The sequence below is a fragment of the Aythya ferina genome (genome assembly GCF_964211825.1).
Source record: "Aythya ferina genome assembly, chromosome: 13".
Classification (NCBI taxonomy): domain Eukaryota; kingdom Metazoa; phylum Chordata; class Aves; order Anseriformes; family Anatidae; genus Aythya; species Aythya ferina.
The window spans coordinates 7,267,821-7,282,209 of NC_140311.1; the positions used below are offsets into that span (position 1 = coordinate 7,267,821).

At 44.6% G+C, this 14,389-nt stretch overlaps 1 protein-coding gene across 3 annotated transcripts in view; it reads left to right on the forward strand.

The window, feature by feature from the left end:
• The first annotated feature begins 1,984 nt into the window (after nt 1–1,984).
• The window catches only part of ARHGEF6 (Rac/Cdc42 guanine nucleotide exchange factor 6), a 38,149-nt gene continuing 25,744 nt past the window's right edge, over nt 1,985–14,389 (forward strand). Inside the window, exons 1-3 of one of the 3 annotated variants that reach the window (XM_084534256.1) lie at nt 1,985–2,206; nt 3,206–3,289; nt 10,613–10,697. In XM_084534256.1, the coding sequence (XP_084390382.1) occupies nt 2,042–2,206; nt 3,206–3,289; nt 10,613–10,697 (334 nt within the window). In that variant the 5' untranslated portion in view covers nt 1,985–2,041. The remainder of the gene's footprint in view (nt 2,207–3,205; nt 3,290–10,612; nt 10,698–14,389) is intronic. The other 2 variants (XM_084534255.1, XM_084534254.1) reach the window with 2 other exon arrangements.

Genomic DNA, 14,389 nt, shown 5'->3' on the forward strand with positions numbered 1-14,389 from the left:
GGCTTACCTGAAATGTTTTAAATTTGGGGGGGGGGAGTGGGGGTTCTGAATATGTAAGAGGTCACCCTTTCAAGCTCTTGTTAAGTATTCAAGATGCAGGAAGTATTTTCATTTAATTGTAGTTTAAACCATTAGCACAATACATGCCTGGCTGCAACACATGAAAACAGGCATAAACCTCTAAAACTGCCTATCTGTGGGGGGGAAAAAAAAAAGTTTGTAGGAGAGAGTGAGTGACATATTCTGTGTTCAGGTTTGTGACATGAACTGTGGATGAGTGTGTAATTCTCCATCTACTGAAATAGCAACACACATGATCTCTTGCCTTATATATCAGAAACTTGCTATGTTCTGATTAGATGGCTGAAGTGGATGTCTTCCATATATATATAGTGTTCCTATACACATGTTGACCCCAGTAGATGAATGAATATTACCAGTTGTCTTACCTACTGTAGGTATGGTAAAAGAAGAAGCAAGCTATGAACATGGAGATTGCCTGTATTCAGTTCTACAGAGTAGTGCTCAGAAGAACTGTAAACTAAACGAACCAAACTACAGCAACAACAAAAACACGCCAAAGGTCTTGTAATTAATTTGAAACATTTTGCACACATATGGATAGCTATAGATGCACATTCCCAGATGGCACGGTTTTGTGATTTAGCTTCAGCCTGCTTTACTGTTCACGCTGGCTGCTGCTATGTGCTATATTTTCACACAGTGTAGAACTGATCTCCACATCCTGTTAGAGGTCAAAAGTCTGTATAATCCTAAAAAGGCAATGTTGATTTCTTATTGGTGGCTATTAAAAGTGATAATTAGGTAGGTCCAAGTACCAAGCATAAGACCTGGAAAATGATGAGACAAAGCCATGCATTTTCATTGTATGTAGCTTTCATGTTACTGTTCTATTTCTCTCTACACTTCAAATTACTGTGTAAGCAGTTTAGCAGAGCTGGTGTCTTGAAAGCAATAACAAGGTTAGGAACTGGCTTGGAATATTGTCATTGAGAAGTTGTCTCTGGGATAATTTCCTGTTTTATTACTTTAATCCATAATATTCTAGGTAGGCATCATAAACTGATGGGAAAATTGCTTTATTTTCTGTTTGAGCTGGTGAAAGCAGTTGCAAATGGAGACTGCAAATGACTGGGCTCTTCTAAGTTAATGTGGCCGATACTGATGGTTAATATCTCCCAGTTCAGGGTGAAAAACTGAAAACGCTTGTTCTTTAGACAGTAGATCTTGAAGAGCTGGTAGGAAGTGCCGTTTTAATAGGACAAGTAAAATTGCTGGAAATTTTCATTCGCAACGTTGGGTGACTTAGTTGTGAACTTTCAGAGTTACCTACGATATTTGTTCTGAGAGATTACATTTCATCCAAAGAACCATTTTGGATTATATGTGTTTCTTACGTAAAACAGTTAAAAAATACATTTTTTTTTTTTTTGTACATTAAGTGGATAATCAGAATTTATTTTTTAAAAATGTCTTGAAAATAGGCAACTAAAATGGCAATTTTACTAACAAGGCTTACTACAGAAAAAGTTAAGAAATGTTATTTAAAGTTATTGTGACGTTCACCCCCAGTCATCTTTAGTGGGAATTTCAATTTTACCTCTAAATATCTCAGTGTATTAAAGACATTTAGTACTTTGGTCAATAGCCACAAGTTAATACCAGGTTTACAAGATGATAGTGTCTGGCAAAAGGAGAAAGTCAGTAGGTAAGAGGTTTTGTGGAATAAAAATATCCACATTAAATACTTCTATTTACAATAGTTGAAGATCTGCTTTCACTGTCTCTTTAACAGAGCATGCTAGAAAGCGTTTTGTAAAAAAAGTTGTTTCTTACCTTAAAGTAACATTACTTCTGATAGTTTAGCTTTGGTGAGCATTGGTGCTGAGCAAAAAGGAGGGAGAAAAATAGTTTCACATTTGAGCTCTGCAACCAGCAAAAGAGGCAGGAAGATGTAATCGCGGATGTGGGTTAGTGCAAGCCTCTGCGCAGAACTGCGCTGGTGGCAGAAGTCTCAGCAATGAATCCAGAAGAGCAAATTGTAACGTGGCTTATTTCACTAGGAGTTCTGAATTCCCCTAAGAAAATAGTAGATGATCCAGAGGAGTTCCTGAAAACTTCTCTGAAAGATGGAACCGTGCTCTGTAGACTCATCAATCGACTTCTTCCGGGATCTGCAGAAAAGGTAATTCTCGTAAGATGTATTTTGCTAGTCTGAAATAACTGCATGGTCATTTTGAGAGAACATTTTCTTTTCTTCATCAATTAGATGAATGATTAACGTTCAAGTTGCTAGTTACACCTGAGAGCAGAATATGATTTAGCCTTACTTCTTTGGTTTTGTCTCTTGACATCCAGAAAAACAACCCCAGACGGTAGCAGTTGGCTGAGTTAGCGCATGTTCATTCAGTGACAGGAAACACTGGGCCTACCAGAGATGAAAATCGTGGGGTTGAATAGGATATGCAGTTTGTCTACATTTATTTAAATACCATGAATTACGACAGTGTAAATGCACTCTTTCAGAACTGTTACTGTAAAACACTTTGCTAATAAGGAAGTACACTAGAGAACAAGATTAGGAATAAATTAACATTACATCTATGCAATTTTGAGCTGTTCCAAGTCCAGCAAATCCATTGGTACTGAAGTCATTTAAATCATGTGAGTACCTCATATTACAGTTTTACAAGGCATATATTCAGACAGTCCAAAAGTGCTATGTAACTGCAGGAGAAAAAAAAAAAGGAAGGACTCCAGTGAGAGATAGGAAATGGCAACACAGAAGAGAAGCTGTTAAATTAAAAAAAAAAAAAAAAAAAATCTGCACTATAAAACAGGAGCATTTATTATTAAAAAACAAACAAACAAACTTGCTAGCTCCTTTTGCTTATCTGATGGTTTGGGACTGTGTGTTCTTAAAAGTCATCAATTTCCCCCTGTCATTTAGGGCATTGTCATATGCTGACATTCAAAACAAGATGCCGACCATTTCAATTTATGCATCACTTCCTCCAGTGGCTCTTTCTTCCTGGTTCGACAGCTTGCCTGCCACCCCCATCCGCCCCCTTAAGAAGCTTCCCTAATTCAGTATAAAACACACGTGTCAATATTCATGCAGGCCTTCTGACTAGAGGCTATGCGGAAGGTAATGCAATGATCTCAGTGGATTTTGTTTCTTTAGTATTGTCTGGAGCCTAAAAATGAAGCTGATTGCATCAGTAATATCCAAGAGTTCTTGAAAGGCTGTGCACTTCTTAAAGTGGAGGTAAGTAAGCTTATATCCTTTACATTATTTTGTTGTAATATTGTGCTTGTTTAATAAACCTGAATGGAAGCCAAATGCTAGACGGACAAAACTGGTAGTCATTCCTAGTCTTTTGTATTAATAGCATAAATAGGAGGATCAGTAATTTGATATTCTTGCTGGAGAACTTGAAGTGTATTGATTGTGAGCTTAACAGGTTCCTCCACATCTTTGAGAAGAATCTAAATGGTCAGGTAAAAATACATGTGTCAATAACAGGAGTTCTGTCTAAACAGAGCTAAGCAGGGTGAACCTGTGCATGTTTTGTTTTGTTTTGATTTTTATTGGAGGTAAGGGCTTGCAGTTTTTAGCCTTGTTTTACTATAAAGATTAAATACTCTTAATCCTGCAGTGTTTTTCATCCCTTTGCAAATGTTGCATGAGATTCTGCCAAAGCCATAATATTAAATTGATCCTTATGCATATAAACAATCCTAACGAAGACAAAGAGTCTATCAGTGGCTATTCCTGATCCTATATACATGCAGATTCTTATGCCTAAGCATAATTCATATTTGCAAGATCAGAATCTAAATGAATTACTTAAGACTTAAGCTAATGTGCCATTACATTTTTTACTAAATGCATATGGATTTAAAATGTATTTTAAAGAGTTTTGTATCACACTGGCATTCCTAAAGTAGAAAAGAAGCCTGTAATTAAGAGCTGTCAATGTCTCGTTTAAAATACCAACATTGTGAAAAAGACAAAATCTGCCAGAAGCAAGGAACAGCATCCTTGAGCATTATGCAAAACATTCATGCACCACAGTGAGGAGAAAGTCCAATTCATGGTAACCCTGTTCCTGCACGTCTCCTTTGAAGGTCTAAGCAAGCAAAGATCCTTTCTTCTCTTCAGACCTTTTCAGCTAACCAGCATGAAAATTTGCTTATTCCAGAACTGTTTCATTAGCCTGTTGTTTCCCAGTAATCCATTTCTAAAGCCTTTTGCAGCAGCATAGTTTAAGAGCAGATATATATAGAATCACCGAAGGCCTGTCACATCAGAAATCAATGTTGACAGTCTTCTAGTACTTGACCATGTGATTTTCTCAAATTTTCAGAGATTATTTTTCTGTTTAAAAACTTATCATAATGGTTGTGATGGAAAATATCACAAAATAGAAATCTTAAACATCTAAAAGATAAGACAGGAGTAGTCCTCAACTGTTGTGCTTTATTTAACATCTCATAGTATTTAAACCACTTCTGCAATACTGCAGTCATTTCGTGATTTTCAGATATTATGGACTAGCAACACTGTGCATCTCGCTCCAGGTGATGCTTTGATCTTCCCCATTCCTTTTCTTCGTTATTTTAACTTAAGAAAATTGTTCTAACTTTGTTTGTTTGCTTTTTCTGTTTCTTATTTATAACTCCCTTAATCTTTAAAATATTCTCAGCCTTCAGTAGCTTTGGTAATACTCATGTGGCTGTCTTGGCTGAAAGGAGACCTCGGCAGCCTTGTCTTGGCAGCCTTGTCTTGGCTGAAAGGAGACCTCAAAAACTGAATAAAAGCTCATGCTCAGATCTCTCCAGCTAAAATGTTTTTTTTAATTATTTGTTTTCAAAAAAAATAATAGCCATATTAGAATGCCAAGTGAAGAGGGATGCTCAAGGCAGGACAGCTGACATGGTGGACAATTCATGGTACATGTGTTATGTTTCTCTCCAGCTCTTCTCTCCCCACACTACCTGTTTTTTTCTGAGTGCTCTAAAAGGAAAGCCACAGGGAACTTGAAAACCTTCTGCCATTTGTTCCTCCCAAACACTGTCCTGTTTGGACCCTGTTGGCAATGGCACTCTAAAAGCATGCCTATAGGTGGCTCTCCGTCATGTCTGATACTTAGTTTGCCTTGGGAAGGGCTGCTGCCTTTCAGAGGGATTTTCTGCCCAGCTCATTACTCCGAAAGCATGCCGGGAGCATCAGAACAGGCAGGGAGCCTTCTTGTTCCAGGGTGTATCAGCAATGAAGTTGTAGTGATCTGGTGTTAGGTCTGAGGAAAATGAACACAGGACAGAAAATCTGTTCTGCTCCAGTAACTGGGCTAGAGGAAAGGGTAACATCAGGAAAGCTTTTAGTTTAATAATAGGTTTCAGTTCCATGACTGCCATGCTGCTGCTTACACAAACTTCGGATTTGACAAACAAACAAACAAACAAACACTAAAGTTCAAATTCAGTCCTTCTCCAAGTGCCGCAGAACACTTAGTTCTCTTAGGAAGCAGTAGCCTGGCATTAGGGCTGAGCTACTTCTGTCTTGAGACTGACAAGTGCACATTAAGGTGAGAGATTCTGTTCCTGTTGCAGATGTGAGCAAAAGGGGATGTTTGAGGACATGCAGAGCCCAGAACTTCCTCTGGATAAGGACCTGTATGAAAGGCTAGTCCAGGGGAATCTCAAGCATTCATGACATCAGCATCCCCTCCTAGCACCCCATGGCTTTGTCATGCTTTACTACAGCAATCCCTACCTTTATACTATGCCTTAAATTTGTTTCAGTCACCACACGCCTTTGTATAGCTGCCACTTGGAGCTGCATACATCCCTCACGATGCGTTGCTAGTGTGCTAGGAAGGCACGGGTTAGTGCAGAAGGTAGGTTTTCCGACAGAATATGGTTGAAACTCAAGTCCCACCTTCCGCTGAGTAGATGCTGCTTGGCTCTCTCTTGTGGTGGGGGCATGCGGAGAGGTTACTCCTGCAGAGCTACATACGTGCACTTTCCTCCCACCCTTCTTTGTTGTCCTGGTAACTCAGTCTCAGGAAATGGGAGACAGATAGAGCAAGGCAAACAGCACCAAACAGCCAGACATAGGCTTGGACCCAGTGGAAGGGAGGGAAAAGGACACTGTGTGACCTTTCTGCTTCGAGTGGCTCTGTAAAGTTGCAGGAGCTCCACAGGCTGGTGGGGTGAGCTGGAATAGTGCATCCCATTGCAGTGTGTAAGTATCCGGCCTCTTCCTTTGCTTCAGCCCAGGACTGAAGCCTGCAAAGATTTGCTGCTTCAGACGTGTTAGTCCTAAAACAAAGGAGGCAAGCAGAGGAGTCAACACCTACTTCTAATCAGACAAGTGCTGTAATAAGGTGAAACAATGAGACTGCATCTAAAAATTTCCTGCTGCTCTTCAATGCCAGAATTTGCCTATCAGGAATGCCTATCAGCCCAGCTCTGCTGCGACAGAGGATGTGGGTGCTTACTTGGAGCTTAACTGTCCTTAGGGGATTCTGTGGTGGACTAAGGAGCAGTGCAGATAACCTCACTGCACTTTGTTTACACTGGCTTCAGCTTCGAGCTGTGTAAATGACCCAAGACCTGGTCCAGTGAGGGTACTGCTAAGGAAGTGGCAGCTGGATGCTGGTGGGTCAAGGGGGAGACTGGAAGGCAACGGGGTCTGTCCCAAGGGCCAAAGGGAGTCTAATGTCAGAGGGATCAAAGAGAAGGGTCACAAGGAAAGAGAAAAATGATGAAGCAGATAAAAAGCCCTAGCTTGTTCTAAGGTCAAAAAATGGGAACAATTAGTTGCTTTTGCTGTTGATACCTCTGCATATATAACAACTAAACAGCTTCACTTACTGCTGAAGAAGCACGAGATCATAACTCCCATTCAGCAGCAGCATTTTATCGCTAGTATGACCACAAAACTTCTGGCAAGGGGATGGAATTTGCCAACTAAGACTGGTTTCTGAAGATAAATCAATATCTGGATTAAATCAGACTGTCCAGAATGACCGTGAAGCGTGCAGCGTGTCATTGGCATTGTGGGTGGAACTGAAGCTCTTTCTGAAGTTGGAGGTGCTTGCAAGTTTCATCAAAGTCTTTGTAGGCTTTGACATTGGGAAGGCAGCTGAAAAATCATCACCCTCTTGGCTCCCCATCCGTGTGCTTCCTAAGCCTGCTCTGCTTTGTCTTTGCTCCTGCTTTCCTAGCTGGGTGATGTCCCCAGCACCGACCAGTGCAAGTGCTGGGGAATGGATATGGCCAAGACAGCAACCCAGCACCTGGAGACCTCCTGCCCAGAGGTGTAGGGGGTGTCTGTGAAACCCCTGCATCCCCCTTGGGGTAGGGGCCTGGCTGGGCTCCGCAGGGGCTGCCAGTGCCTTCATCTCCTTTCCCTGCTGCAGCCCGCTGCTGTGCGGAGGTGTCGGGGGAATTTCAGGCTCCCCGCAGGAGCGCGTTCCCGAGCAGATGGGCACAGGCAGCGCAGGCTGTGCGAGGACACGGCGTTTGGGAGGATGTCACTGCCTCCGCCGAGCTGCGGCTCGAGCACAGCCCTGCTGCAGTGTGTCTCCGTGTTGCAAGAGCGCTGCAAATACCCAAATACCATTTCCACAGCTTGCGTTTTCCCTTCTATCCTTTCCCCTTCGTTTTTCCTGTCGCTTTTTTCTCTTCTTTTTTTTTTTTTTTTTTTTTAATTTTCCTCCTTTCTTTTCCCTCGCCTCCCCTTCCCCCCCTTTCCTCCTTTCCCCTTCCCCACCACCACCACCTTCTCCCTCCCGCTGCCTCCCGCAGGGAGCCGCGGCGGGGCGGAGCGGGGCGGCGGCGCCGCCTTCCCCTTCCCTTTCTCCTTCCCCTTCCTTCCCCTTCTCCTCGCCGCGATCCGGCTCCGGGTCAGAGCCGCAGCGGCCGGCCCCGGCCCGCAGCACCGCCCGCCGCCGCCGCCATGCCCCGGGGCTGCCCGCCCGCCCCGCGCCCGCCGTGAGTCCCCTCCGTGTCCCCTCCGTGTCCCCTCCGTGTCCCCTCGGTGTCTCCCCGCAGCTCCTCAGCTCGGGCTCGAAACGCAGCCCCAACTTTTTTGCTGCACCTCCCGGGGTTTCGGGTGCCGGGTGGCTTGCCGGGTTGGGTTTATGTAGGGATTTGTTTTTTTTTTTTTTCTTTTTTTTTTGGAGGGTCGGGGAGGTGTCCGCGGGAAGGGTTCCTCCGGTGGCTGTCCCCTCCTCGCCAGCGAGGGCTGGCAGCAGCAGTGCGGTCTGTCCGTCTGTCCGTCTGTCTGTCTGTCTGTCCGCGGTGTGGAGCTTGCGGAGCAGCCGGAGCGATTCGCTGCCCGAGATGCTGGAAGTAGGAGAAGCGTTTTAACCCAGATTCCCTAAAGGGGAGATTTAAGTGGGGTTTTGCTTCCGTCCCCCAGCTCTTCCATGAGCTAATTGCAGAAGGTTTCTCCCTCCCTCTCTGTTTTTCGTCCAGCCTTGCAGCTTGTCTTGTAATTAGGAATGGCATTATGGATGGATTGCACTGGAAAAAGCAACTTTTAGCTCATAAACGAGGACTTTTCTATAAGATCAGTTTATTCTGGTACAAGCAGAAGAGTGAATTTAAATTATGCTGGCTCAACTGGAAGAGTTTTTCCCATTGTTTCACAGTAGCTGTTCCAGACAAATTCTCCATCCAGAAAAGTCCTAAAAGTTTGCTTGCTTTCATGCTAGGATTCATTTGTGTATCCATCACCACCATTTTCCTCTGGACTTTTGTCGGTCTGATGACTCTGAGCTTGCAGCATTATTCTGTGCATTAAAGGGCTGGGGAAGTATTTCTCCACCTTGGTCCTTTAAGAAAAAGCCAGCATTCATTCAAGGCAGGACTTGTTTTTCTGGACTTACTGAAGTGGAAGAAAAAAAGGCCTGACTGAGAAAATGACACACCAGAGGGATGCACGCAAACACTGCAGCCTCGCTGTTTACTTTCCGCTGCTGCTTGGCAGGCGGGTGAGGACGCGTTGCTGTAACGTTGCATCCGCTAGTGGCTGCCAACGGGGTCAGCGTGCGCTGGGGCTCTCCGTTACCGTCTCCCTTTCCACGGAGGCTCTAACGTTGCTGCTCGGGGCTGGAGGCGATGCTCAGATAGCATCGGTTGCCAGTGCGAGGCAGGAAAATAGTTCTCGCTCCATTTGGCACGGGGGACAGGGTCCGCGTGGTCTGCAGGAGCAAAACCGAGTGAGAGCGGGCAATAGATGAGCTCCAGATCAGCCCGAGGTAGGTGGGGATGTCCCAGAGCTGCTGATTTTAATGCTTGTAACATTCGGGTGTGAGCCGCAGCAGTGTTTCCCCTCTGAGCACGGATTAAATTGCTTTCTCTCGGGTAAAGCCTCTCTCTCAGTATCGAGTGTCCGAGTCAGGTTTTAAAAATATAATCGACAAAGAGTGGCCTTGTACTGCCCGTGTTGGACTTCTGCTGCACAGATGTGTAGGGGAAAGAGACACCGCGAGCATCTAGGGCTGCAGAAAAGGCCAGTCCCATTCCTCGTTGAAATATGCCAAGCGTACCCAAGGAGCTGTATGTGGCAAGCAAGAGAGGGCCATTTTAGAGGGCAGTACTACCCTAAAGATAATTAATGCTCTTGTACTTATTTAGCAAGTTAAACTCCACAGTACATTGGAAGTATTTGTGCGTAGATGGTGTCTGACAGGACAGCTTTAAAATCACCTTTTGTACTTGTTGGATTTGCAGATCTGTAGCCTCTGTCTGCAAGACAACGTATTCATGGATTAGCAGGTGGTGTCTTGGTGGTACCACGACCAGGGGCTTTTTGTATCGCTTATTTCCCCTTCATTAATGAAAGGGTTTGTACAGTCTGTCTGAACTCTAGGGCTTTTCTCCCGTATTAGTGGGGATTGCAGTGCTTTGGAAACTCAGGTTGCCCCTCTTCGTGGTGGGGGTGATTTGTAGAGGGCTGGGTTTACAAGATCAGGTTTACCAGGCACAGAAAATAAGCCGTTGCTATCCGTGTATTTCTGCCTTGCCATTGAGACTCAGCAGCACAAAATTCTTTAGAGTGGGATTTTTGCACATAAAATAACCTTTTCTTGCTTCCTGTGAAAAATTGTAAATGTATTATATGTGCCATATTGCAACAGCAGAAAATTCTGTGTTTGTTTCTTCTGCTGTGGAAAGTGTGTGTGTGTGTGTATGTACAGCCTCAATCTCTTTAGCTTTAGATAACAAAAATAGCAACAAAATCTTTCCTTCCCTCAAGGCAAGCAGTAACCTTCTCAGCGATTTTCAAAGGAGTCCCTTCTCTGCAGGCGGCACCACTTGCTTCCCTCTGTGTCTGCAGCACTGCACTCCGTATGCCGATGGGTGCCCCTGCCCTTCCCGCCCCCCATGCCACTGGCACCCCAGCCATGCCCTAGCCCCGAAGGAAATTGGACTATCAGCCCCAAGTAAAGCCCCTAGCCCTGCGGAGACATTTGGGCTACTTCATCATCTCTGGTGCCGTGCAGCAACATGGGCTGCTCAGACGCGAGAGTGAGATGTTTTGTGCTAAACTGACAAAGTTCTTTTTTTGCAGCTATTTGATCCACATGATTTGTACACCGGAGAACAGTTCTCCAAGGTCCTGAGTACATTAACAGCTGTAAATAAAGCTACCGAAGGTAAGAAGAAGTTTTGTTTTTTTTCTGTTGTATTTTCAAATGCTATTTCATATGCATGCTGGGGTGGGTTTTTTGGGAATTCATTGTTTATGATAATTTCTGGAGGCTTGTCAAATTGTGCTGTCAGCCTTGTGTGCCTGCTACTGAACGCTAGGATCAATACTTCATGTTTCTACCAACTCCAGGTTTAAATGTGGTGCTTCAGAGTTGCTATATGCGCTTTGCAGAACAAGATTATCTCTTTGCTCTAAGGAACCTCTGTTCATTTTTGACAGCATTAAGGGACCTCAAAGTAGGTCATTGTAAAGGAGCCTCGACGTAAATTAGCATGTACCTCTCAAAATGCAAATGTCAGATTTCAAGTAGTATGTTTTAGAGCCGAGCAGAAAAGCAGATCCATCTGTGTAATATCTTTACTGAATGTCAAAACAAACAACGTTGCCAGATGCTCAGTCAATTGTATTGATGTTCCTCCTCAGGGCTCTGTGGAGTAGGATCCCATAATTGGGAACCAAACGCTGACAATTGCAGCTGATGACTTTTCCTGTCGCACTCAGTGCAGGAGCAGGCTGCTGAAGCAAAGCAAATCATCTTCTCTTTTTACCATCCCCAGTATTTGGCTGTTCTCTACGGGCTGCTATATGCCAATGTATTCAGTCACTCGGGCTTTGAAAGCAGAGGTTTGATGGGAGGTACAAAAAGGTTTTCTGTATCTTCACAGACGGTTCCCTGCTTTCGTACTGACAGAGGAAAGGGTTCCAGTGTGGTGTTCAGGGGAGGGATACAAGGACCAGGGTCTCCTTACTGAGGGGCTGAGGAACACGTCTGCACTGAGCTGGAGAGGTGTATCTGGGTGGAGAACACTTATCACCCCATCATACAAAATGGATTTGCACAGAGAGTCCTGCACACCCTCCAAAATCCAACACCAGCATGCGAGTTCAATTTCCCTGTGGGAATTACATTTTAGATGATTAAAATTAGAAAAATTCAAAACCCAAAACGCCATTTTCCTTTCATGGGAAGGTTTTTTTGTTGATTTACTGTGTTTTGTCTAAATTTAGTTTGTTTTGGTTTTGAGTTGTTTCACTTTTTCCATTTAATTTTTGCTTTGGGATTCTTGTCTGCTAGTACAGTGCTGCAGAGCTGCTTGGGTGCTCAGTTAAACAACCTCATTGCTGGGACTCTTCTTTCTATTTCCCTATTCTGTTCTGATGCAAGGTTTTATAAAATCCTTTTTATATTTATAAGTAATATATACTGTGCTTATATAAACTATTACATAAACTCTAATGTATATATTATATAAACATCAAGGGGTAGATGATACATATACATACACACACACACAGAGAAGTAAGCGTGAGCATGTGTGTGCAGTGCTGCTCCAAAGAGCCACAGGTTGCCAGACTGGCCCTCTGCAGCCAGCCCTCAGCCCTGCCGCCAGCCTGCTCCCCAGCTGCCCGTGATGGGAAGGCAGCCTCAGCACATCTTACAGCCTCTCACTGGCCCATTAAATGGCAGCACCCAGTGACCCCATTTAGAAAATTCCCGCGGTTCAATATGATGTGGATATGAAATGCAGATCACCTAGACAAGGAGTAGCCTTTGCAAATGCTGTAATTGTGATAGACATTAGCTTCATTATTCTGAGAGCACAGAGTCAGAGGCTTTCCTGCCTCTCCTGGCATGTTGCTGGAGCAGAGGGAGCATGCCTGGGTGACGATGGGACAGCAAGGCTGCCGTGCTGTCGTTGCAGCAGTCCCCGGATTAACAGCCCCAAATTGTTTTTTGCAATCACAGGGGGAAGCTCAGGACACGGCTTTGCAGTGGAATAGTTTCTATCACGTGTTCCCCAAGGGGCTCTGGGGGAGCTGGGATCCTCTTGGTTTCATGGCAAACATCTGTTTGAGCATATGCTTTCTCTGTTTAAATGTTAAAAAGCGCAATGCCTGTGATATAATTAGCTGCTCAGGCAGAGAGCACCCTTGGGAAAAGTACAGGGTAAAATAAATACATGTCTAAAACGTTTGCTTTTTGGTGGCTTGGCCAAGTTCCTGAGAAACAGGAGCCTGCATCCTACAAGCCGCCACTGCGGATGGCCCGGTTTGTCTGTCCGCCAGGGCTGAAAGGGGTGGCAGGACCAGCCTGCTGCCGGCTCCTGCAGCTTCTGCTGTCACAAGGGCTCCGGCAGAGCTGCACATACAGCCCTTCCCTGCAGAGCACCCGACACCCATGTAGGAGACGGCGAGAAGGAGATGACAGCTAGGGAAGCGGTGCGAGAACGTGTTTCTGAGCATCCACTTGAAGTCCAAATCCTCACGTCTTCATGGGTCTTGCTATGCAAATAACCAGGGGCATGGTGAAGTGTTAAACTCAGTATTCGGCAGCTGTCCATCAGATAACAGCAACACAGAGCTTGATGCTTTTATCTGAAGGAGAGGGCAGGGGAGGAAAACCAGCTGTGATGGATCAGGCTAGGCTCTTCTGCCCAAAATAGTGTAGGAATGTGAGCAGAAAACCCAGCTATTTTAACCATAGTTTAAGCAACATATGGCAGCAGTGTTCCATGCTGGACCAGGCATAAAATAGGACGCTGTCATGATGCAATATAAATGATACACTTCTCTGCCAAACTGTCAAAGTCAGTTTTACATTTGTTTCTAGGTTGCTGCAGATATTTATAAAAGCTTTGGAAGATAGGGAGGGGCAGAGAGAAGCATAAAATCTGCAGCAACCAAGTCATTTCCGTGGGACTGTGGCTGATTGCTTGAATAAGCAGAGAAGTCTAGACTCGCGGTCTACGCCCTCCCTTTTTAGAAGGAATCAAGGGAAGAACATCTCAAACTGGCAGCTGGCCACCCCTCCTGGTCTGTGTGTTGCTGGGAGCAGCTGAAACCACTCCTGCTCAAATATCAGGGTGCTTCAGAGAAAAAAAAAAACTGTGTTTGCAAAGCGCCTTTTCCATACCAAGAGGTTTTGCTATTGCTGCTGCAGTCTGGGGAGCTGGGAATTCACTGTGTGGTCATCAGGCAATTGTGTAATGAGCAGGGCGAGAGAGAAAACTGACTCACTGATGGCACACTTGATTTAGCATGAACATTTTCCATCACTGGAGCAGGGATTGGACAGCCCGGTGCATGTTTAAGGTATGGCTGTTGACCTGTAAGGCAGCAGTGCCTGGAAGTCGTAGTCAGGGACCTGGTCCCGTTGTGCAAGGCATTGTGGAGAAAGACAAAGCAGAAGGCAGTCCCTTCTCCAAAGAGCTTGCAGTTTGTGTTGCTCCAGGTCTGATCTAAGGACGAGGTGTTTTTGTATTGAAACAAAAATCCTCTTGGGAGAATAAAAGCCCAGCTGAGTTCCAGTAACTCCCACCAAGCTTCCCCTTTGGAATGATTTTTCCATATTGACATTCAGATGGGAGGACAACAGGGAAACAGCAGTCTTAACTTTGTGTTTTCTGAGTCCTGCACACACTTGGTCACTTGATCGCCTTCTCCTGTTGCAGTACTTTCAATGAAGAACTCCAAATGTTATCCAGAGGACCTGCACACCCAGCAAAGTGACACCTGCAGACAGCAGTCTGCTCTTCTCAGGGCTTTTGTGATTTGCGGGCATGCAAGCTCCACAGTACAGCTGCAGAATAACTTCTCTGGAATACAGACATTCTCTTAGATCTAAAAAGAAGCTAG